This window comes from Drosophila mauritiana, chromosome X (genome assembly GCF_004382145.1).
Source record: "Drosophila mauritiana strain mau12 chromosome X, ASM438214v1, whole genome shotgun sequence".
NCBI classification, from domain to species: Eukaryota; Metazoa; Arthropoda; class Insecta; order Diptera; family Drosophilidae; genus Drosophila; species Drosophila mauritiana.
Genome location: NC_046672.1, coordinates 15112103 through 15134879, shown reverse-complemented (window position 1 = coordinate 15134879; position 22777 = coordinate 15112103). Strand labels below are relative to the sequence as shown.

The window sequence follows — 22777 nt, the reverse complement described above, 5'->3', positions numbered from 1 at the left end:
TTAATGAGAAACAACTGAGAGAGTTAAAAACTTATTTTTCAGATATTTATCGATATCTTCCACGACGCCAGCCAACACCGCCAGCAAGTCACATTAAATTTGCAATATGCTATTAATAATTGTATTAGAAAATATTGAAAAAAAACTACAAAATATACGCTTTTTTCCTCCGATGCGCAATAGAGATGGCAAATCATCGATGATTTCTCGAATAACATCGATGACTGTGATTTTTCGTAGACACCGATGTCATCGATGTTGGCGTCAATGTTTCTCCGCCTTTAGCTTCGAATAGTCGTTGCCGCTGGAACACGTGCTGACAGCAGAAACAAATTCTTGAATAGAATTTAGTGACATATTCGACAAATCCATTTTTTTTTTTTTCTATTTCCATTTTCATTTCGAACCGCTGCCATGCCGCCGGAAATCGAGATCATATTGGGCACCTACGAGGAGGTCTTGCTGGGCTTCAAGCTCATCGAATCGCCGACTGACGACTTGACCAAATCCGTCAAGTTCCAGCTGAAGCAGACTTTTGCGGACAACTCCCATGCAGGAGCCATTACATCGGTGGCCGTGCAGTGGCCTTGGGTGGCCACTGGCGGTACCGACGACAGGATCTTTGTCTACGACATGCGCACGCGGAAACAGTCGCAAATCATACTCTCGCACGCTGGCACAGTGAACACACTGGAATTCTCGCCGGACCTGTCGCACTTGCTCTCCGGGAGCGACGATGGCCATATGATCGCCACACGCGTGGGCAGCTGGACCAAAGAAGGCGTTTGGAAGAAGGCCCATGCCGGCCGCGTAGTCACCTACATCAGTTGTCATCCCAGCAGCAAGTTGGCCTTATCTTTGGGCTGCGACCAGGTGCTGAACACCTGGAATCTGGTCAAGGGCCGCGTCGCCTATAAGACCAATTTAAAGAACAAGGCTACGCTGGGTTGCCACCCGGGCTGCTTGTCGTGGTCCAAGCAGGGCGATCACTTCACACTGAGCGGTCCATTGACTCTGGAGATCTGGGGCATCGAGGGCGCCAATGTTATTCGTCGCATTGATATGCCGGCGAAGCCCATTTGCGTCACCTGGCTGGATGGAAACGAGTGTCTGACTGGCCTGGACAACGGCAGCATTGTCTGGATTTCCCTTAAGGACAAGGATGATACACCAGTAAGATTCGCGCTTTCTCAGCCTGTTATCTATGATACTTAAATGCGCTTACTTTGCAGCCCACCTTCATTCCTGTACACAATGAAAGGGTCAAGGCCATCGCCTATCTGAACGAATTACTGGCCACCGTCTCCAGGTGTGTTATTCGATAAAAATCCAAGCTACATCCAGATAACTAAGAACACCCATCACCATATTCGTTTTTATATATACAAATTTATCTTTTCCAGCGCTGGTGAAATCAAAGTCTGGAAGATCGACATGGAAACGCGCAAGCTGGAGGAGATTGCCAGCACCATCGTTGACTTCCGACCCACCGCCATGGGCCTGCTGGATCTCTGCGAGTTCGGCAATGACCAACCGGTGGAACAAGGCATCAAAGTGGAGAAGAAACCAATGGCGAATGTGGAGACTGGCCAAAGCGCCAAACCGGCGGCACCCCGCGGATTCGTGACCATCGAGTACGATCAGGATAAGGAGCTGGATGCCGAGGAGAAGGATGGGAAGGAGAAGCAGAACAAGATACAGGCAAAGAAGGCGCCGCAGAAAGCCGAGGAATCCTCCCAAGAAAGCATCTCATCGGAAGACAAGGAGAGCGACGACTTCTCCGACAGCGACAGCGACTGCGATGTCTCCAGTGATCACGGCGACTTTGAGAGGAAGCCAACGAAGCGCAAGCAGCAACCTACCCCAGCCTCCAAGGGGAAGGCAAAGCAGCAGAAAAAGAAGTAATCTTTAGCAGCTTACGTTATGACTATCAATAACTATTGAGTTAATCTAGAGATATAGCTAGAAAAAAAAGAACATGGATGAACTGTCGATTAGACTGGGATGAATAGAAATATGAATATGAACTTAAAAAGTTCGATCTCATTAACTGTACACTGTAGTGTATTCGAAAATAAACTCAAAAAACACTTGAATTGTTTATTAGATCATTAGTTGATAACAATTTGTATTTGTGTAAATGGTTGAGTGACTGGTGCCAGGATCTCCAGGGGATGACCGGCTGCCAGCTGCAGCAGTTCTCAGATCAGTTGCGGATGCGAGCTAGAGGATTGGATATGGGGTGCTCAGTGGGCCAGGAAGTAGTGCAATAGGTTTAGGTAAATGCGCTCCAGCAGCGGCCAGAGGTGCTCGGCCAGGAACTGGATTAGGTGTCTGAGTGGCGGGCAGAGCGCGCACACGTAGTCCGTGAGGGCGTCCAGCACGCGGATGGCTAAGGGTCAGTTGTTGCGCTCCAGTCGCAGGCAGATGCTGCTACCGGCGACATTGTCATCATCATCATTCTCGTCATCCTCATCTCGACCATCGGGCCCCGTCGCATAGCATCCATCCTCGCGCCACGCACAGCCATGTGTCCAGGCCATCGGTTCCTGGAACTTGTCCACGTGCAGCGGATTGAGGTAGGCATACAGGCGGGGATGGTCCACGTACGCGGAGCACGCGTAGCACCACACAGACAGGTCCGCCGTGCTCATCGCCAGCGGATGCTGCTCCTCCACCGAATGCTGCTCCATGTGGGCGTTTACATAGCGACCGCAGGCTACATGCCTGCAGCTCAGGCACACCCAGTTCTCCCCCGTCGATCCGCAAACGCTGCACTCCGCTCTGCTGTCTAGTGCTGGTTTGGATGGGAAATCGGTGAGAATGTGTGTTAGTCGTTAAAGGATTGAACAGTGTGCAGCTCAAGAAGCAGTTTACATGCAGGCGATATATCAAATGTTCTAATGTTTTAAACTAATATAAAGGTAGATCAAAGTAAGTCACACGGCAGATTTTTGGTTGAAAACCGAAGAAACGTCATTTTTCGCACGGATTTCGATTCAGTAAGGATTGAAGCACAAAGACTTTTTAAAAAACGCAATTAACACAAGATAATGAAAGAAAAAAAACAGCCGCCAAGCTCAAAAAAATTGCATGCCATATGCACATAAATCATTAAGCAGTTATAAATAATTTAGAAAAATAGCCAATTTCTAATTTCAAGCACAAAAAGCAAAGAAAATGAACATTAAAAGAAAGAAGAGTCCTTAAAATTGTCAAAATAATAGCACTTCCTGTAAATGATTTCCTGATTTTTTTCGGATTTATAGCGTATTTACTATATGCATTTCAAACAACTTTAATAAGTTATTAAAGATTTAACTCGAGTCATAAAACCATTTTTCCAATTATTTCTAGGGGCTCACATCATAAAAATGTGTAACACAATTAGGAAGTGCTATTATCTTGACCAAAAGGTGAGGGAATCTTCTCCGGACTGCATTGGCTTACATCGGGGCGCCTCCTCCGGACGCAGGAGCCTCAAGTGCGGACACGTCTTGAGCGGATACACGGCGAACATCTCACTCTGTTCGAGGGCCTGACACGCGAATGGGGATTGGGAACGGTATCGAGGCGCAGAGATTGCATGGCATGGGATTGAGATGGAGAAAGGCACGAAAAGAAGCGATTAGTGGCGAGCTGAGGGATAAACGCAGTGCTGTCCTCGTACCTCCTTGTTATCCGCCAAGTAGTCGCTGAGCGTTTTTACCTTGACTTTGGGCTTGCTCCCGCTGGGCCGCTCATCGCCGCAGTCGGGACGATCGTCGGCGGGTCCGCTTGCCGCAACCGTAGCATCGTCATTTGAGATATTCAAGTGTCGCAAGGAGGCGGTAAGAAAATCCTCGTTGTTGTTCTCGCCCACGACGGGATCGCGCGGCAGCCGCCGTCCGACGAACTCCAGCGAGCGCCAGTGGTTGCGCTGCACCTGCAGGCACAGCTGCAGCGATTCCACACAGCTCTGGAAGGCCACCGTTGGTGGCTTCTGCAGCGCTGTGGCTCCCAGCTGGGGCGTCGGCACGGGATCACCCAGCAGCGTCTTGGTGCACATGGTCATCGCGTACGAAATGGAGTTCACATTGTAGCCACCTTCCAGGCAAACGATTATCCGACCGCTGGCCAAAGCCGACAGCCAGTGGGTGAGCATGCCGTAGCCCTCGGGCGTCACCTTGCATCCGCCCAAGGGATCGCCGATGGCAGCATCGAATCCGGCGGATACCAACACCAGCTGCGGATTGAACTCGTACGCAATGGGCATGACCAGCTGCTGGAAGGCCAGTGCGTACTCCAGGTCACCCATGCCCTTCTGCAAAGTGAGTGGAATGAGTTGGGCTCGTAAGTGTGTATGTCAATGCGAAAACCCACCTTGTTCCAGGGTATGTTCACATTGAAGCCCCTGCCGGCTCCCTTGCCCACCACATCGAAGTTGCCATCGGGTCCCTTGGGGAAGAAGGAGCCGTGCTCGTAGCGATGCAAGCTGATGTAGAGCACCTTGGGATTGGACTCGAAGATGTGCTGAGTCCCATTGCCGTGATGGACGTCCCAGTCCACGATCAGCACACGCTCCAGACCGAAGTCCCGTATGGCATACTGCGCCGCAATGGCCACATTATTGAAGATGCAGAAGCCGTGCGGATGATCCTGCTCGGCATGATGGCCCGGCGGACGGACATTGCAGATGCCGCTGCGGGACTCGCCACGCAACACACTGTCCACCGCCTGCAGCACTGACCCGGCGGCCAGGACGGCGCAGTCGAAGGTGCGCGGATGCAGGTACACCGAGTTGTAGATCCCAGCAGCGTCATGCAGTTCCTTCGGCTCGCGGCCAAGCAATCGACGCACTGTATTCACATGGGCGCGAGTGTGGGCCAGGCACACCTCGTCCGTGGTGGCCGCCCTGGCGGACAGTTGCTTCATCTGCGTCAGCAGACCGTAGTCGTCGTGCATCTTGTGGATGTGCTGGATGCGCGACGGCTGCTCCGGATGCCCCGTATCGTTTAGATTGCAGTGCAGAAGCATTTGGGCATCGTAGGCATAGCACACCTTCACCGACGGCACCGATAGCTTGGTCTCCGCGCGCAGCACCTGCAGACGAGCCGCATTGCTGACCACCTTTTCCGGTGGCAACGGAATGGCCGTATCGCGCGTAGGGTAACGATCAACAGGCGGTGGTCCGCCCATCCAGTGGCGCAGCACCGTGTGCAGATCCTCGTCCTTATCCCGATCCTGCAATTCGGCGCAATCATAGGTCTGCTGGAGCTGCAGACACCGCCAGTGGGGTCGGTGCACTGCAATGCAGCTGAGCAGGGCCTGGGCGAGTTCCGCACGCGGCAGTGGCACTGTCTCCACCAGCGGCGGACAAGGATCACCGAGCAGGGAGCGCAGGGTTAGGGCCGCACCCTCGGCCAGCGAGTCCAGGCAGTAGCCGCCCTCCAGAACGACGGCCACCCGGGCATCGGCCAGTCGCAGCAGCGGATTCAGCAGGTGCGGATAGCAGGCCGGCGTCACCTCCATCTCACCCTCCGGACAGCCCAGCGCCGCATCATAGCCAGCCGAAACAATGATCAGCTCCGGCTGGAATTCCAGGGCCACCGGCAGCAGCAGCTGCTGGAAAATGGCCAGATAATCGCCATTGGTCATGCCCGTCGCATTCAACGGCACATTGAAGTTGTATCCCGTGCCCGCTTCCGATCCAATGGCGTGGTAGTCCGACTCGTGCAGATGCGGCCAGAAGCTGCCGTGCTCGAAGCGATGGATGGAGAAGTAAACCACCCTGAAACACACACACGATGAATGAGAATACTAAACAGAAATGGCCCACTTTACCTGGGATCGTTGTAGAAGAACCGCTGGGTTCCCTGCCCATGATGCACATCGTAGTCGATGATCAGGATGCGCTGCAGCTTGTGCACATCGAGGGCGTGCCGGGTGGCCAGTGCCACGTTGTTGAAGAAGCAATAGCCGTTGTACTCGGCCTTCATCGCATGGTGACCCGGTGGCCGGATGATGGCCATGCCATTCTGCGCCTTTCCGGTGACCAGATGGTCCACCAACTCGATGGTAGAGCCGCTGGCCAGCAGGGAGAGCTCGAAAGTGGACTGCGGGTGGGAGACGGATAAGGTTATCAGTGCTCTATATATAACAAGTGCGGAGCTGGTAAAACACTGTGAATCTTATCTAGGATGGAATAGTATGAGTACTAGCCCATTTTAACGAATTTACAGTTCGCTTCAGATTGCAGGAGGATTTAGCTAATGAAATATAAAGTAATAAATGCTGTGGGCAGTCGTAAATCAGACTAAACAATAACTAAAGTTTGAGCAAACTAAATATTGCACGCAATATAAAGATACAATACTGAAAGATAATGACAACAAGAATATACATATTAGAATTACAATCGGGGAATAAATGCATTTTAAGTTGCGAGGAATAGTCATTTGCCTAATTTATGCCAGTCACTCAACCATTTACATTTATGCACCGCACTGTACCTGTGCAATGGGCCGCAACTAATCTAATCTGCTCCAATTTGCATTTATCAAGCCGTCGAATTAAAAACAACGCAATCTTCGCAAGCAATCAAGTGCAAATACAATAAAATGAGCTAATTTGGAGCCAGGCACTTGGATGCACTGTTCCATGGATCCCAATGGATGCGCTTGCTCACCGGATGAATGTAAATTGAATCGTAGCGGGAGCTCAGCTCCTCCATGCGCTCGTCATCGCGAATCCCGGACGTCTCCTTTAGCCGTTCGAAGTGCTCCTCTGTGTGCAGGCGCAGAATCTCATCCTTGGTGGCCGATCTCGAGGGCAACTCCAGGCAGCGCTCCGTCAGATTTAGTTCGCGACAGCTGGATGAGGAGATTAGGGAACACATATCAGCTTAATTCGTTTCGTTTTCTTCAAATATACTCACCGTTCCAGGACGCGTGTAAAGCGCTCGGGACACTCGTAGTGCTCCTTGTCCCACAGGCAACAGTGCTGGCTCATGGACTCATCGTAGATCAGTGCCGTGGGTTTCCGCACCATACTCTTGCTGTTGACAGCCTTTTCGCAGGTGATGGTTAAAGTTCACTTGGTTAGGATCGCACAAGGACAGAGGATAGAGGTCAGTCAGTTAGCACTCACATTCTGGAATATATCCGTGACGCTCTCCTGCGATCCGCAGCCCTGATTCTTGAGCATGTTGTTCCGCGCTCGACGTTTCGCCTCCAAGAGCGCTGCGCTCGGTTTGTTCGTCTTTCGCGGATCGGCGGCATTAAATCCGCCGCTGATACTGCCGCTGCTGCTGCTGATGCCGCCGGCAGAGCCACCCGCCGCCGTCGGCGCCCCTGGCGTGCCCGTCTTCGATTTACTGGCCATTGCCCGCGTCTGAATCTTCGCCTGCTGCGCACTCCGTCGCGTGACGATGGGCGGGCTCTGCGAAAACGAATTTGAATCTTTAGTAAGCAGCTCCCGCTGGGTAGACACACAACGCAGCTTCTAGCGGGAATGGATCTCGAGTGCTGCTCCCACCGGCGAATCTGAATGCCCACTCGAGTGAGACAAGAGCTCAGGCATCCAGTTACTTAACCCTTTCCAAACAACCACAGGTCTGGGCCTTTTTCAATCGCAGATTACCTTAGGAATCTGGATTGCAACTAATCTGGGTACAGGTTTTACCAAATAACGCGCACCATCCACGGTCAAGTTCTGTGAATTTCAGTTCGGTTCACTGCTTACAATATATTAATATTTATTGCTGTGGCAATAAATTTAATCACGTTTTAGAATATTAAACATTCTTTTTCTAAATTTTATTAATTGGAATTACACATGTACTAGAATACAACAAATTTTACACATGTCAAAAAAAAACTTCAAATCTGGACTCCAAAATTTGTTTATTTGCCTGCTTTGTTTTTTCCTTTTTGTTTTTCCTGCTTACTGCTGGAATTAATACTGTACTTCAAATATATGTTTCTTTTTCTTTCGACCTTCAAAAACGAAACGTGTATTCGACTACATGGAGGTTTCACTACACGATTGTTTCGAAAAGCTTCGCTTAAATATATATTGTAGCTGTAAACAACGCATGTAATCAACCTCTAAGGACTTCGAAACTGTATATTCAGGGCGTTCTTCACGCGGAGGCTTCACTGCGCTTTTAGTGGGCAAGTGGCCAACTGTTTACCACGAAGTTTGGATTGAAACTGCGCCGATGGAGGAGCTCGAAACCTGGCCAAGAAGCTTGCACTGTGCGTGTGTGTGTGGTGTGTGGGTGTTGCTGTTTGGTTGCCACTGCCGCTTTTGGCCAAAACAACTCGAAACTGGCGGCAATAATCCGCCAGCACTCACCATGTTTGTGGGAAAACGGGAACTTCAAGTGGGATTGCGAGTTGGCAAGCAAAGCCAAACCGATCCGAACCAAACAGAATCGAACCAAGCGAAATCCGTATCCGAATCCGAGTCCAAATCCGAATATCCGGCACTGGAAGTGGAGCAACTGGAGTGACTGGAAGCGCGCGGGGGAGCGGGACGGAGTGATTCACAGCTGCTGGTTGTTGTCGCTCTTTAATATCGCATTCACAGTATTTATTGGTTACTTCTTTTCCGCTCCTCGACTCCCGTTATTTATCGATTCCTTGCAGCACACTTTTCTCTTATAAATTAGCCTTATTTTGTGTCTCGCTCTTACAGCCGCACCGAATGTTTGTGTGTGTTTGCGCTTCAATTGCTCTGCATTTGTGCTGTTGTCTTTTATCGTTGTTTTTGTTGTTTCTTACGTGTGTTTGCTGCTTGCAAACAGCTAATACTTAAAGCACTGAGCAACAAAATTAAGCTTTTGCTGGCGATTTTCTTTTGATTTTTGGTAACGTTGCAGTTGATGCAGAAGATGCAGCAACAGTAACAGATACACAGACACTGCAGCGCGCACACACACAAGGACACGCGGGAAATCAGAACCTGAACCAGAAATCACACACAAGAATGTGGGTCCCGGGCGGTGGAGCGCTGTGGGGGGTGGCGAGGCGGAGCGAGAGAGAGAGACGGTGAGCGCGAGAGACAGAGTGAGAGAGATGGGAAATGAGAACGCGCGGGCGGAGCGGAATGCAATGTTTGTGTGCCGTCTTCTTCTTGCCACTTACAACGCTCAGCTGTTCGACCGATTGACACAACTTGTTGAATAATCGGTGCTAGTCGACGGCCAACGTTATCAGCTTATCGATACGCGCTTATTATGGGAAATTGCATGATTATGATAGAAAGTGAAGTGCATAGATTGGTTATGTAACACTGATTGCGTTTATGCGGTATTAACGATTTACCTCTCGATAAAAGCAGCATTTGAAATTTTATTAATATTAATATTTATATTTCAAAATAGACTAGTATCGCTCATCGCATCGATAACTACTGCTTGAATTCAGAAGCTATCGATTCGAAGGGCTTTCGATTCAAGGGCGCCATATCCATCTTGTGGCTTCCGCATCCATGCTGCCATTTGTCCAGGAGAATGTGCCGGAGATGCTGCTCCAGCCGGCCCGGTTGGCCTTCTGCGCCAATCTTCACGTGGGCCGACCCCGGGATGACCCGACCACATTGGTTCTAGCGAGGAACCTTAAATTCTACGAATTCCGGCGCAAGGATCTGGTGCACTACATCGATTTGAAGGACTCGAAACTAAAGCAAATAGCCAGCCAACTGGAGGCCTACGACGGACCGGTTTGTCCCTTTCTGTCCAAGCAGGAACCCACTGACGAGAAGGTGGACTGGAGCATGCTTGATCCGCCGGAGGATTTGCCCCTCAAATTCGGCAAGTTTGTGTGGCAACGGGAGGGCATCTACCTGCTAATTCAGTGCTGGAGGCAACTCGTCGTCCTAAAGAGGCCCAAGGATCACGGGGCCAACTTCGAGCTGGTGGCGGATCACAAGGATGTGGTGGACTACCAGATGGTCGAAGGTCCCATTCCCTTCCAGGCCGTCGTGGAGCTGGAGTTCGGTAATGGCAAGCGCCAGCGTTGCGATTTCCAGGAGGATTTCTTAAGTGAGGAGCCCAGCACGTCCAAAAATGCCGGCTTGCCCCCGCAGGATTTCGAGAGCCTGCTGCAGGAGGTGCACCGCGCCGAAGCCGAGCTCAACAGCCAGCGAATACAAAACCAGAAGGAATTCGCCCTCGTCCAGGACCTTCTGTACTTCGGCACGCCGGGCCAGCGTTCGCTGCTCCTTGAGGAGAAGCAGCCGCTCCGACGACTCGGCGATGTATGGACTCGGATCTGCGGCGATTATTTCGTTTGTGGCACTTTGCTGGTCAACAACACTGGCACCAATCGCCTCACCATAGTCAAGGAGCTGTATCCGATTGTTGTAATCGAACCACACACCGACTTCAGCGTGGAGCATCGCCTGTACGAGCTGCCTTTGCAGGCAGATGGCCACCCACCCGAGGACTACGAACAGCTGGCGCAGTTTTGGGCCTGCCAGGACCAGCATAGCAGGCGTCTCAAATGGCGACCGGTGGAGAAGGAAAGAATACTACCGCCGGAACGATCTGCCGCGATGGTGGTGCGCCTGCGTCTGGTCGATCTCCTCGAGGCGGAGAAACTCGTATTGATGGCAACGTACGAGATTGGCGAGGATGCATCCCCTAGGCAAATCCATCTCATTACCTTCGATGTGAAGAAACTGCTCGATAAAACAGAATCTTTGGCACCCACATTCTCGCCCGCCACGCTGCACCAGGACTTTTTGGCTGTTATTATGACGCACACGGCGCGTTGCTCCCTGAAATTGGAATTCCAGTCGGCCCAGGATTGCAAGACATTCGAGCAGCTTCTCGTCTCCAAGCTGCAGTTTCAGTTGATCCAAGCCCAGGAGGCAGACAAGGAGCCGAGTGAGTAGTTTTGTCAAAAGCTCTTGTGGTCCCTTTTAACTCATAATCCCTTACAGCTTCCGACTTGCTGGACGACAGTGATCCTGGCTCTCACTTTCAGTCTTCCAACATCGCCGCCGATCCTGTCCAGCGTATTTTCTACAATCGCCAGCCGCTGTCACAGTGGTGTGACACGTTGCTGCTTCGCGACGATCCCGGAAAGCATTGGCATGTTTACGCCAGAACGGACGATCGGTTGCGTCTGCTATTGCATCGCCTGACGCGCGATCTCCTCCAGCTGCACTGCAACCTCAATGTGCTAGAGGTCGCTGAGCACAACATGTCGCCTGCCGACATGGAGATGGAGTTGCTTAACAGTCTGTTCGAGGAGATGGACGCCTGGAAGGTTTTGAGTGAGCCGGCAGCCAGTGTGGAGCAGCGCCGGGAGCAGCTGATGCAGCTCAACAAGGCACAAATGGCCAGCGATGTGTTGGCTTCTATGCTATTCACCGATGATGATGATGATGATGACAATAGGGCGTAAATGCGTTTTGTTCTTCTCTTCGCATTGGAAAATCTATGTATCTGCTTTGTTAACAATGTGTTTTATGCATTTTTTATTTTTATAAAAACATTTTGTTGTATTGCATTCTTGTCAGAGTTGTAAACAAACAAATTAAAGCATTTACGCGAATGTTAAAGCACATGTGAATAGGAAAAAGGTTATAATAAATGCATGACTCGCTGTGTCATTGTGTCACGATTACTTTTAAACTTTACAACTTAAAGCTAAGTGGACTTGGTCTGGCTGGAATCGATAGGAGTTGGGCATTGTGGCATCCGCATCCTCACGTGCTGATGCGCCGCTGCTGCTCCTCGCTCTTGATGATGCTATCGAGAACGTTCTCCAGATTTTGCGTGGCCGCCGACAATTCGGCATTGTCGCTGTACGAGTCCTCGACGATCTCCTTGACCTTGTGCAGCAGCAGCTTGAAGTTCACCATCTCGGTGTCGCGGCTATCGCCGCCGTTTGCCGGTTGCTGTTCCAGCAGAGCACCCAGCGGCATGGGCAGCGGCAGAGGAGCCGGCAGGGATCCAGGTCCTTGTCCTGGCTGGACACTCGAGCGACGCTGGTCGAACCACAAGCTAATGTCGTTCAGCGAGTAATCCGATTTGTTTGCCTCCAGATAGCTGCGATTCAAGTCGGCGCCATTTACTACAAGAAACAAATAACTTAGAGGAGCTTTCTTGTGGATCTGCTGTAGGTGCTCTTCTTACTGGAGTGCGTGAGATTGGCACCCACGGGCGCATACATGTCGAATAGCATCTGCCGCTGAGGCGTGCTGGAGCTAAGGAAAGTGGAGCTGACTAGGGGCGCAGCTGAAGGCGCCACTTGAGCAGCTGGCGCAGGTGGCGGCGAAGTTACCGCAGAGGCATGCTGGAAGTGTATATAAATGGAGTTAGATCAGCTTTATGGACCGAATGTGTGGAAACCTCACTGATAGCTGTCGCATATCCTCGATGATCTGCAGCAGGAAGCACTGATGGGCGCTCAGAAACTGCGATATTTCCGAACTAGATGCGGTGGCCACTGTTTGCAGCTGGGTTTCCAGCTTCCTGAAATGCAAGAGAACCTTAAGGCTTGGCTAAAAAGTGTGGCGAAAACGGGAAAATACGCACGCATTTTGCAAAAGCAATCGATCGATGATGGACTGCAGCCGGCTGGACGCCACGCTGGCTAGCCCTGTCAGGGAGCAGAGCTCCTGCTGCTGTTGCTGCAGGACTACTGTGCGGTCCTTCTCCTGGCACTGACTGCGCACACTGCGCGTCTCCGCGGGAATGGGCGTGGCAGCGGATTGACCCAAGGCGGGCCCACTCTCCTGCGCATTGCAGAAGCCGCGACGCTCCTCCTCCTGTGTCTTGCGCGGCATCACCAGCCAGCCGCACAGCCTGGCCAGATGGCGGGTCCAACGCAATGGCGGCTGATCCTCCACGAACACCTCGCACATGCGATGACCCGGCTCGTGGCGACCACCAGCGAAGCCCACCGCAAAGCAGGGCAGGCACAATGATATATCCCTACACACCTGACACCGGAAACGTATGCCCACAATGTGCTCCTTGCGGCAGCCGGCACAAGAATTGCTGTGAATCAAATGCTCGGTGTCCTCGATGCGTTTCACCAGTGCCAGCAGATTGCCATAGATCAGGAATCTCGTCTGGACGCCCGCTCCCGTCCAGAGTTTGTGGAACTGCGGCTCGGTCAGTCCGCCAACGCCATGCGGACAGCGAGCAAAGCACTGCTCCATGGCCAGCGGAAGATTGTGGACGCCATAGGCCTTGGCCTCGCCCAAATAGCTGAGTAACTTGCTCAGCGTGGCCAGGAGCTGTTCGAATGCATATCTGGAGATGATCTGCGACTTGGGATCGGCCAGCAGGCCAAAGATGTCGCCCACCAGGTGATCGCTGCTATATAGCTTGCACAGCAGTATGAAGGTGATCCTGATCTCTAGCAGGGATATGGAGTGTCTGCGTTGCCTAGCGAAACCAATCAAATATCAGACGTATTCTTAAGATGGCAGAAACTCAACCCACGGATCGTAGACATTCCAGAAGAAGTTGGCCAGCAGCCCGGTTGCCCTGTCCAGTTTATAGTTCGCATCCTGGTTGAAATGGCCCAGTTTCTCGCAGGCAAAGTATACATCGTGGAGCAGGGAGGTCAACTGGAATGGAGGAACCATCAGCTCCAGGCCGCCACTCAAGTTATGGCGATCCAAAATGGCCAAAACCAGCTTGTAGGGGATTTTTCCGGCTGCAATTTGAAGGTTAATCCTTGGGGTCTCCTCCGAATGGACCACCTAGGCGACTGACTCACTGTGAAATATCTTTTGCAGCGCCACAAATTTACTGGCGCATCGGTATACCGTGTACTTGTAATCCCCGTAATCCCGCTGCAAGTCATCCATGATGGTGGATAGCTCTTTGTCCACCTGTTGCTTTTGTCCTTGGCCACCGTGGGATCCCTTTTCGCGGGCAATGGACGCCACGGCCTCGGCGCTGTTTCGCAGTTTTGTCAGCTGCACGGGCACCGACGATCTCAGCATTTTGGCAGGCGTTTATTGTTATAAATTTCCCTCGATTCTCGAATTTATTTCAGTCTCTTTTAAACGCGTCGTTTCTCGCGATCTCTTCCTCTTCCGTTAGCGCAAAAGTCAAATCGTGTGGCGTGAGGTGGCAACGCCGCGCGTGTTATCGATATCACTTCGCCGAACCGTTAGTGATTTAAATTTGATTCAAAATTATCATTAATTAATTAATTATAAATCATCCGCTTGTTCTAAAAATATTTGACTATGAAATGTGTTAAACAAATTTGAACAACGGGAAATGTAAGCTGCATAACTTGGCTTCACCATAGTATTTTCCCAATTTCAAAAACAAAAAGTTATTTATAAATCCTTCTTTTGAATGCGAATAATTAGCCAACAGAACGAGAAAATAGAAACACTGGCACATAAATTTTAAAATTAAATATATATTTTATGTATATTTGCATCATTCCATTACAATTACATTACCTTATGCTATTTTGTTTTTCATTTAATTTTCTTTCGATTTAAAATAGTGGGCTTCTTATCATTTCGCTTTCTGTTGTTTTTTGTTTGCTTATATCAATATTATAATATGCCAAGTTTATATGTGAGTGTTGTGGCGGGGCGGGGGGCGTGGCTGGGCGGGCGAAGAAGTGTTCGTAATTAGTTTATTTAACTTTTTGTTGCCTTTTAAAAGCATTGTCCCGCTTCCGCATGCGAATCGACGACATACGTACAAAGATGTTTGCGTTCACATTAATCACTAATTATCATATGTGTGTTTGGGTTGCTATTTATATGTATATATAAAGTTCGTTCGCTCTTCATTTGCAATGCGCGTTTGCCATTTATGCTAAGGGGGGAGGGGGAGGGGGCGTGAGGCGAGATATAAATTTCCATCGGCCATAATCGTAGCTGATGGGATCGGGGCATATGGGTGTGCGGATGTTCCTAACTCTCCTCCTAGATGCTCCCGCCTGAATCCCACGGCCATCGACTGACTCGACTGAAGGATCCAAGCGAAGGCTCGATTTTTACAAGGCTCCTCCTCCTCAGGTTTAAGTTATAGTTTTAGCTCACTTAATTGCACATACTTATAGATCCTATATGTATAAAGTTCCCTTCTTTTAGATTAAAGTGGTTTCTCTCGCTGCGACTGTTTGCTTGGCTGTGGTTCAGTTTTGGATCATCGAATCGAATTGAATTGCTCGGTTTGATTTGTATCTGCAATTGGTTTTGAAACCTGTCTGCATATTGCGGGCTTAAGTTATTGAAAAGTTAAGGTGCTGGTCTGCAAATCAATTTAGCCTTTGTATATTTCGAATTGTTAACGAAAATGATCATAGGGTACGAATCAAAACGAAACCACATCGACATCCATACATCCAATGGGGCTTGGCTCTTCATTTTCGGGGGATCGGGCGGTCGGCAAATTGCGCTGCTTCAGAGTTTGAATTGAATAAATTATGCTATGCTAAAAGTTGGGCTACAAGGTGTTTCTCTGTTCAGTTTTCACTTATACAAATACGCAGTAATCGTAATCGTAATATTAATATTAATTAATAGTGAAAGACATTTTTCGCTAAACAAAATCAACTATAGGTAAACATAAAAAAGTTGCGTTTTAAATTGTGTAATTTTACGTTTGCTTTTGCTATTAGATACATATATAGATATATATATGATGTATATATATATCTATATATATATATGTAAATGTATGTATGTATATTAAAAATAAAAAATATATACAAAAATTAATATACACATAGATATAAATATATTTATGTATATATGCTTTATATGTAATTATAAGAAAGGGCATCTTGACAAAAAAATTGCTTTGTAAAAGCATAGAAAATTTTGCTCCTCATTTGTTTTTAGGTGGCGGCGACGTCTTGCACAGGTTTCACATCTTCTCTTGCCTTTGATGTATAAAACTGACATATTGCGTAACGATATAGGAGTGGTGTTGGGTTTTGGGTGTGCACATAACGCAAGTTAGACTTCGGCATGGCGTGCACTTGATCCCATTAAACGATTCAAAGCAGACAAAACAGACGCGTACAAGCGGTTCCACGACCACGATGCAGTCCAGCATTCCGTCTCGCTCATTTTGGCTAACCATCCCTCCACTGCGTTGGCCGAAAGCTGGACATATGCACTACCTATTGCATAAACTGTGGGCCAAACAATGGCGGGACTAGCTTGGAATCTATCTATTAGCCGGCCTTGTGGTGGGTGTGATTTGTCGTTACATCTTCTTCGATTTTATGTGTGGTTGATGGGGTGGTGGAGGATGGTGGAGAAGGCGACGTACGTGTGTGTTTGTGTCTAGGCGTGGCTGTGAGGAGAACCCATTTAGAAACGATAGTTCTCATCGGCCATGTGCACGGCCCACAGAAATTTGGTTCTTTGCGTTTTGTTGAATATCTTCTCGATCGGCACGTCATTCTTTTTACACCTGCAAATGGATGATGGAGCACCATGCATATCGTTGAGTGGAATGTGCTGCTTTTGAAGGGAGAGACGACTTACCAAGCCACCGATATGCGTGGATCAAGATAGTTTAGCTTAGATGTGCCCAGGGCAATGGTCTTATTCTCGTCTCTATCAGTCTCTTGTAGTTCTAGTTTCTTCAGCTGATCCCTTAGGCGGTCCAGCTGTTTGCCCTTCTTCTCGTCTCTCGACTGCATTGGGGTTATGGCAATTAAACATACTGCGTGCGGAAGCATCGTCTCGCATATACTCACATTATACTCGGACTCGCATTTTTCGATGGCTTCCCGCTTGGCCTTGATCTTCTCCTTCAGATTCTCCATTGACTTCTCGTGGCTCTTGGGCACGGAACGCTGATGGTTACAGAGGATGGCCACGGCACGGTTGGCGCGATTGTAGGCCAACAGCTTTTCCGGCACCGTGGCGCTCGGATCGGTCAATAGATCCAGCTGGCTTTGCAGTGTTTTCGATGCGTTATACGTACGGAATACCTTGGCCGTGAGACCTATTGCGTTGGCCAATAAAAAGCCAGGAGTGAGTATGGGGAAAGATGATGATAGATAATTTGTAAGCACGCACCTTCCATCAGCTCCTTGAGATGCTCATTAAGCACCTGCGTGTTGAGACGATCGAAGAGGTCGTCGCCCTCCTTCTTGTGCTCCATGAACAGTTCGAGGTTCTTGAAGACGCGCTTCTCCACCTCGACCTCGTTGTAATACCGAATGGAGTCCTTACCGGGGAAATCGAAGACCACCACGTTCTCCTTTCCGTTCAGTTCCTTGTGGAGCTGGACATGCTCCACGCGGAGCGAGCAGCAGCCGACGGTATCGGCCTGATCCTCGTCCTTTTCGTTGCCTGCTCTCAGCGCCAGTTTGTCGATGAAGTAAAGGGCCACCGCTCGCTGGCGAACCCTCATCTCCTTGGACTTCCACTCGTCGCGATAGGTGGCACGTATCTTATCGATTACCTTGTCCAGGCGTCGCGCCGTCTCGTACTTAATGTGATCCTTCTCGCCCTTGAGTTTTGAGGAGGGATTCAACATGATGTACTTGACCTGGCCCTGCACGTTCTCGATCCAGGAGGCCAGCCAGGTGACCGTGTTGTCGTGGCGCACCTCCTTCCACCGAGATCCGGGCGGCGGTGAAGGCACCTTCGAATCTTTGCCGCAATTAATGGACACATCGCTGGCATGGATGCGCCGCTTGATCATGCCCATTTTGGGATGCTCGCCACGGCCGCGGAACAGGCCCGGCGGCTCCAGGCGGAAGTTACCGATCTTCTCCTTGTGCCCATCAATCATGCAGAATCCGAATTCCTTCATCAGCGCCTCGTTTTCGTTCTTCTTGATCAGCTTCTCCTCCTTGCTGGCTGCCTTGCGCTTTTCGGACTCCGCCTGGAAGTAGTTGAACATCTCCTGGAAGCCGCACTTTCGGAAATCTTTGATAATCTCCCTCTCCCTGGGCGTCATGGACTTGCGGAAGTCCTTGAAGAAGTTGTTATTGAACACTTCCTTGGTGCAGTAGTCGTGGTTCAGCATCTTGGCATAGAACGTGGCCGCCTCCTCCGTTTCCTCAGAGAGCTCCAGCGGCTTGCCATCGTAGTAGAACCGTACATTCCGTGGCACCCGTTCGTATCGCGGTGCGAACACGGGTCCCTTGTGCTCCAGCGTTGACCACTTAACGCCATCGGCGCGCTTCTCCTCCTCCCACCTGGAATGTAGGATGATTCGGGTTAGTGCTTCACATACAGGCGGGGATAAGAAGACTGAACCTGCTATAGTTAAGTTCAAAATTTTAAGCACCCCCGATCGTCGCTGAAATATTATCAATTAACTTTCTAATATAAATGGGTGCTACTACTATGCTAGTTTTTATAGAGATTATAGGCTAGCCATTGCTAGCAGTAATCAAGATCTGACAATTGGGTCCTCCACCCCCTTTTTTTTTTAAGAATAGAAGCACCCTAATCAAGTCGCACCATCGAACTTGCTCTTCCTGGACGCTCTTCCGTCGCACTCTTCTCCTTTTGCCCGCAACGGTGGCTATGGCCACCATCCGCTGTCCGAGCACCAGGCAGACACTTTGCTTTTCGAATAGACGCAATGCCGCCCAAGAGCGCCACATTTGGTTTGGTATATTTCCAATTTATCTATCGCATTACGCAAAGCAGCAAACGAGCAGCCGCGTTCGAACCTAACCTCAAATGAGCATTTTTCGGCCTGCTCAGCTGTTTTTTCAACGCAACTGTGCATGGTGCGGGGGGGTGCAGGGGCTGGAGCAGCGCATGCGTTTCGTGGCGAATGTCGCTCGCCGCACAGTGAGCGCCAACAGTTGCCGCCCACACGAACGCCACTGTGCGGCGAGCCACAGGCGGACCACAACTTGCGGCAGCCACTGTGCGTCGGCGGTCCGCTGAGTGTGTGACTTTCGGAAATGTAGGTCAGTGACATCCAAAACTTCTCGCAGCCAAAAACACATGGCATGTGTTGTGCCGCCGCCACACGTCACAAGCGGTCGCCTTGAGCTCGGGCGAATCTGAGCAATGCGCACTGATCGAGCGTGGCTTCGCCTCGATATAATCAAGTACTTGGCTGCGGGAGAGCCAGCGCCACCTGTTCCAAAGGCCTTTCACCGCGAATAACCTTTGCGCAGTGAGTGGGCCAAGTTGCTCGGGATTTGCACCGAAAGTGGTCATAGCCCTGGCATCTGAACCTTTGTGAGGGGTATCCATTTGAATGGATGGCTCTGCACCCATCTCTTCCTCATTCTTCTAGACCATTTTCTATGATAATCTTGATAAATCGGACAACTCACCAGCGCCACACCTCCTCCTCCTCCTCCTTCACCTTCGTCTTCTGCCGTTTGCCGGGGGATACTATAGGCTCGGGTTCCTGGAACACAGTGATACATTGATTGATTGTTAATGGGTTGGAAATGATAAAGGGGCTACCTTTTTCATCTTTTTCTTTTTAGGCTTGACACTGCCGTAATCCTCACTGGGCTCTTCCTTGACCCGCTTCTTCGACTTTTCCTTGGACTCCTTCTTGATCTTCTCCTTCTTGATCTTCTTGCGCGCCAGCAGCGGAATGTCGTCGTCGTCGTCATCCATGCCGCCATCAGGACGATCGGTTGGCTCCTGTTTGCGCTTGCGCATGGCCAGCGGCACATCCTCCTCGTCGTCGTTCATCTCGTCGGCCTCGTCGTCCTGATCATTGTAGTTCATGGTGCTGTCCTCTTCGGCGTAGCTCTGCTCGTGCTTCACCACGAACGGCGGCTCATCGGCACGAAACTGGGACATGGAGTAGTCACAGGAGCTGGCTTGCGACAGATTGTTAAAGCTCTCCTCCTCCTTCTTGATGTCTACGATCGATTCCTCGTAGCCGTTCTTATAGTTGGCACCGGCAACGTTTCCATTGCCATTGAAATTGGTGTTGGCGGCTGCGGCTTCGTAGCTACCGAGCTGTTGCATCTGGTAAGCATCCACCGGGCCCGAGTGCATCAGCTGTTGGGAAACGGGCTCCGGCTTAACAAACACGCCATCGTACGATGCCTGGTCTTTCGAGGAAGATGAGCTGCTGTGCCGCGAACTGGAATGTTTGCTCTTCGATGAGGATGAAGAGGAGCTCTTGTGACTGCTGCTGCTGCGCTCTTTGTCACGGGAGCTGGACGAGGACTTGTGCCGGCTGGATGAACTGCTGCTGCGATCCTTGTCCTTATCCCGTCGCTCCTTATCCTTCGAGGACCTCTTGTGGTGGCCCGACGACGACTTGTGCTTGCTGCTGCTGCTGCTGCTCCCATCCCTATCCTTGTGGCCGGACGATGAGCCGCTGCGATGCGAGTTGCTGTTGCCATCGCGCTCCTTGTCCTTGTCCCGATGCTTTGACGACGAGCTGCTGCTCTTGTGTCGATCCTTGTCGCTAAAATGTAAATGGTTAGGGTTATTAGTTGGATTCCTTGTAAAATGGTTTAGCCTAATCTATAGCTCTGAAGAAAGCATTAATCTATATATAATATTGAATTATCTGCTCTAATTGCAGTTTCTCATTCCGTATAAATATGTACCTTTTGTTCAAGCTTCTATCTAAAGTCGTTTGAATTACTTAGGAACTGAATTTGGAAACATAGGCCATTTTAGACAGAATACCTTTAAAGTGATAGCTACTCCTTTTCATTAGTTTGTCACTGTATGATTATAAAAACTATAACCATGAGCACATGGGGAACTACTGTCTCTTAATATAAGCACTATTATGAATCCCAGGTGATTACATTGTCCTTTCCTGACTTTGACCTATTTGGACTGTTCCAGATGGTTCGACACGAGTGGCCCGAATCGAATCGAATCGCATAGAGTCGAGTCAAATCGAACTGCTCCTACATACGTACCGACTGCTGCTCTTGTGCTCCTTCGACGAGCTGGAGGAATTGGAGCTCTTGTGCTCCCTCTCCCTATCACGATGCTTGTCCTTGCTGGAGGATTTATGCTTGCTGCTGCTGCTGCTACTGCTGCTGTGGTGGTGATGGTGGTGTCCGTGTCCATTGGTGGTCACCCCGTTGGATTGAACCACCTCGCAGCTGCCACCATTTTGTATGTGGATGCTCTGCGGGCGCGAGAGAGATGGCGAGATGGAAGAAAGAAGAAAGGGAGATGGTATAAGTTAGTTAGTACGTATGTATGTATGTAGATGGACCAGCTGAAAAGTGAGAGTGAATCCGGGCCAGAAACCTGTGCATCCGTCATGTTGGTCCAACTGGTCGCCATTCTCCTGTGGATCTACTCGATTTCCTCTCGATTTCTGGCGATGATTGGCTATTATCTCGTGTCTATCCGCTCACCACGTGGTGAAAATCAACCCTAACAAATGCCGCGTAGGAAAATTCACTTTAAACTACCAGCAATGGGTTAATCGAAGAAGAAGAGCCGCCGAACGATGGCGACAGGAAATTGAAAATTGTTTCCGAATCACTTGGAATAGGTTAATATATATTTAAAAAAAAAAACATCTTGCCAAACAATGACACTAACACACACGCACAAGAGTCGTTTAGAATACAGAAAATCGTTTCTCTTTTTTTTTTTACACTTTTTGCAGCTTTTTTTATTTTTTTTTTTTTTAAACAGCTACACACACAAACACATCCCCATGGGGTTATTGTTGTTATTGTGGTTGCACATTATTCATCGCGAGCATTTTCTAGTTACTGCTTTTTTTTTGTTTTTGGCTGTTTTGGGGTGGCACATCTGTCTTATCAGACGAGAGAACACCTCCGAACACATCTATGTGTGTGTAGAAGTGTAATTGCAAAATGGGACACTTGCAATTACATATGTACATGAACGCAGCGGTCCACAACCAACAACAAATACAACAACAACAACAACAACAGCAGTAGCAAACACATGTGATATTATGTGTGTGGAAGAGGGCAGTGTGACCAAATTTGGTAGTAATCGACGAAAAACAGTGAAATTGAGACGCTGTGCGAACGTAAATAAGGCAAGAAGTAGCAGTGAAAATGCAGGGAAATGAGTTAAGTTAGTTAAAGGGCGTTTTGAGGGATAAAACTGTGGAAAACCAATGTTCGAGTGGCTGGTGAAAATACCAGTTTCGAAAAAATACCAGTCAGCTGCGGCCACACTGTGCCAAATACATTTCGTCTGCCTCGGCTCTTCCCCACTCCGCTTCGCACCATCCTTCGCCTTTTCCCACTTGCATTGTCGCCATTTTCGTCAATTACCAAAAGACCTCTTCTTACTTTTTTTTTTTCTCTGCTCGTTGCATTTTACGCACTCTGCTGGCAGCGACGCCGACAGCGCTGCCAGCAGCAAGCGGTACACTTGCAACTATCCTGCGCACCCTACAATTATGCCGTTCAGAATTTAACTTGATTTTTGGGACTGACAAGCAGGCTGCAGGCGGCAGGCAAAGTCCCCCATTCAACACGTTTGCACATTACATAAAAAAAGGAATGGATTTTTCGTTTAGGGCACTTACATTTTCGGCAGCCACATCCCCACTCATTTTGCGGAACTCGCTTAGCGGTTTTACTTCTATTTTATTCGTTCCGTTCCTTTCTTTTCTTTTCACGCGTTTACACTGTTCGGCTGATGGTTTTCGTTAGGATATTCAATAATATAATGTTGTCGCTCCTTTAAGAGGTGACAGCGGCGGGGAAATAAAAGCGCACTGAAGTTTTTTGAAAAGGACCAGCGTTTGGTGCTTTTGTCGATGCGATTGCCCTTGCTTTTTGGCTTCTTCGCGTTTTACGGAACGCAGCAGCCACGCAGTCTCCCCGATAGGCAGCGATTGGTTCGGACAAGTAGCGACTGCTGC

General features: G+C 49.5%; 5 protein-coding genes across 14 annotated transcripts; 2 read left to right on the top strand and 3 right to left on the bottom strand.

The window, feature by feature from the left end:
- The first annotated feature begins 272 nt into the window (after positions 1-272).
- On the top strand, positions 273-2023 carry LOC117147202 (p21-activated protein kinase-interacting protein 1-like). Its single transcript, XM_033314011.1, has 3 exons — positions 273-1173; positions 1233-1309; positions 1404-2023. Exons 1-3 carry the CDS (start codon positions 415-417, stop codon positions 1903-1905), a joined length of 1338 nt encoding a protein of 445 aa, XP_033169902.1. The 5' UTR covers positions 273-414; the 3' UTR covers positions 1906-2023.
- A 44-nt stretch (positions 2024-2067) lies between these two features.
- Positions 2068-9018, bottom strand: LOC117147197 (histone deacetylase 6). 4 transcript variants are annotated; one of them, XM_033313997.1, is made up of 9 exons: positions 8338-9018; positions 7129-7419; positions 6917-7047; positions 6668-6851; positions 5824-6095; positions 4363-5770; positions 3671-4303; positions 3451-3538; positions 2068-2797 (listed from the first exon to the last, which is right to left on the bottom strand). In XM_033313997.1, exons 1-9 carry the CDS (start codon positions 8338-8340, stop codon positions 2400-2402), a joined length of 3408 nt encoding a protein of 1135 aa, XP_033169888.1. In that variant the 5' UTR covers positions 8341-9018; the 3' UTR covers positions 2068-2399. The 4 variants fall into 4 exon arrangements, with proteins under 4 accessions (XP_033169888.1, XP_033169889.1, XP_033169891.1 ...); XM_033313998.1 differs by lacking the exon at positions 8338-9018 and adding an exon at positions 8086-8288; XM_033314000.1 differs by lacking the exon at positions 3451-3538 and having other exon boundaries at positions 2703-2797.
- Positions 9019-9102: 84 nt separating this feature from the next.
- LOC117147201 lies at positions 9103-11618 on the top strand. Of its 2 annotated transcripts, XM_033314009.1 has the most exons (3): positions 9103-9293; positions 9368-10873; positions 10930-11618. In XM_033314009.1, the coding sequence occupies exons 2-3, from the start codon at positions 9475-9477 to the stop codon at positions 11394-11396; spliced, it is 1866 nt and encodes a 621-aa protein (XP_033169900.1). In that variant the 5' UTR covers positions 9103-9293; positions 9368-9474; the 3' UTR covers positions 11397-11618. The 2 variants fall into 2 exon arrangements, with proteins under 2 accessions (XP_033169900.1, XP_033169901.1); XM_033314010.1 differs by having other exon boundaries at positions 9103-10873.
- LOC117147199 lies at positions 11563-13956 on the bottom strand. The gene is made up of 6 exons (XM_033314008.1): positions 13728-13956; positions 13448-13664; positions 12533-13390; positions 12352-12469; positions 12131-12290; positions 11563-12068 (listed from the first exon to the last, which is right to left on the bottom strand). The coding sequence occupies exons 1-6, from the start codon at positions 13954-13956 to the stop codon at positions 11701-11703; spliced, it is 1950 nt and encodes a 649-aa protein (XP_033169899.1). The 3' UTR covers positions 11563-11700.
- A 1767-nt stretch (positions 13957-15723) lies between these two features.
- LOC117147198 (DNA topoisomerase 1) lies at positions 15724-22769 on the bottom strand. 6 transcript variants are annotated; one of them, XM_033314005.1, is made up of 8 exons: positions 22439-22768; positions 20829-21043; positions 19393-20359; positions 19257-19333; positions 17023-18152; positions 16698-16948; positions 16483-16634; positions 15724-16408 (listed from the first exon to the last, which is right to left on the bottom strand). In XM_033314005.1, the coding sequence occupies exons 1-8, from the start codon at positions 22463-22465 to the stop codon at positions 16306-16308; spliced, it is 2922 nt and encodes a 973-aa protein (XP_033169896.1). In that variant the 5' UTR covers positions 22466-22768; the 3' UTR covers positions 15724-16305. The 6 variants fall into 6 exon arrangements, with proteins under 6 accessions (XP_033169896.1, XP_033169895.1, XP_033169894.1 ...); XM_033314004.1 differs by lacking the exon at positions 22439-22768 and adding an exon at positions 21169-21409; XM_033314003.1 differs by having other exon boundaries at positions 16483-16948; positions 22439-22769.
- Positions 22770-22777: the final 8 nt, after the last annotated feature.

Bases quoted from the DNA above. Each gene is read 5' to 3' on its own strand.
- LOC117147202 (XM_033314011.1), top strand. From the start codon at position 415: ATGCCGCCGGAAATCGAGATCATATTGGGCACCTACGAGGAGGTCTTG. The intron at 1,174-1,232 runs GTAAGATTCGCG...CTTACTTTGCAG, and splicing joins AGGACAAGGATGATACACCA to CCCACCTTCATTCCTGTACA. The intron at 1,310-1,403 runs GTGTGTTATTCG...TATCTTTTCCAG, and splicing joins TTACTGGCCACCGTCTCCAG to CGCTGGTGAAATCAAAGTCT.
- LOC117147197 (XM_033313997.1), bottom strand. The intron at 5,771-5,823 runs GTAAAGTGGGCC...TGTGTGTTTCAG, and splicing joins TTCTTCTACAACGATCCCAG to GGTGGTTTACTTCTCCATCC. The intron at 2,798-3,450 runs GTAAGCCAATGC...CATCCAAACCAG, and splicing joins TCCGGAGGAGGCGCCCCGAT to CACTAGACAGCAGAGCGGAG.
- LOC117147201 (XM_033314009.1), top strand. From the start codon at position 9,475: ATGCTGCCATTTGTCCAGGAGAATGTGCCGGAGATGCTGCTCCAGCCG. The intron at 10,874-10,929 runs GTGAGTAGTTTT...AATCCCTTACAG, and splicing joins GGAGGCAGACAAGGAGCCGA to CTTCCGACTTGCTGGACGAC.
- LOC117147199 (XM_033314008.1), bottom strand. From the start codon at position 13,956: ATGCTGAGATCGTCGGTGCCCGTGCAGCTGACAAAACTGCGAAACAGC. The intron at 13,391-13,447 runs GTGGGTTGAGTT...TGGTTTCGCTAG, and splicing joins TTCTGGAATGTCTACGATCC to GCAACGCAGACACTCCATAT. The intron at 12,470-12,532 runs GTGCGTATTTTC...CTTGCATTTCAG, and splicing joins CGATTGCTTTTGCAAAATGC to GAAGCTGGAAACCCAGCTGC.
- LOC117147198 (XM_033314002.1), bottom strand. From the start codon at position 21,204: ATGGCGACCAGTTGGACCAACATGACGGATGCACAG. The intron at 18,153-19,256 runs GTGAGTTGTCCG...CCTACATTCCAG, and splicing joins GAGGAGGAGGTGTGGCGCTG to GTGGGAGGAGGAGAAGCGCG. The intron at 16,949-17,022 runs GTGCGTGCTTAC...CCAACGCAATAG, and splicing joins TCTCAAGGAGCTGATGGAAG to GTCTCACGGCCAAGGTATTC.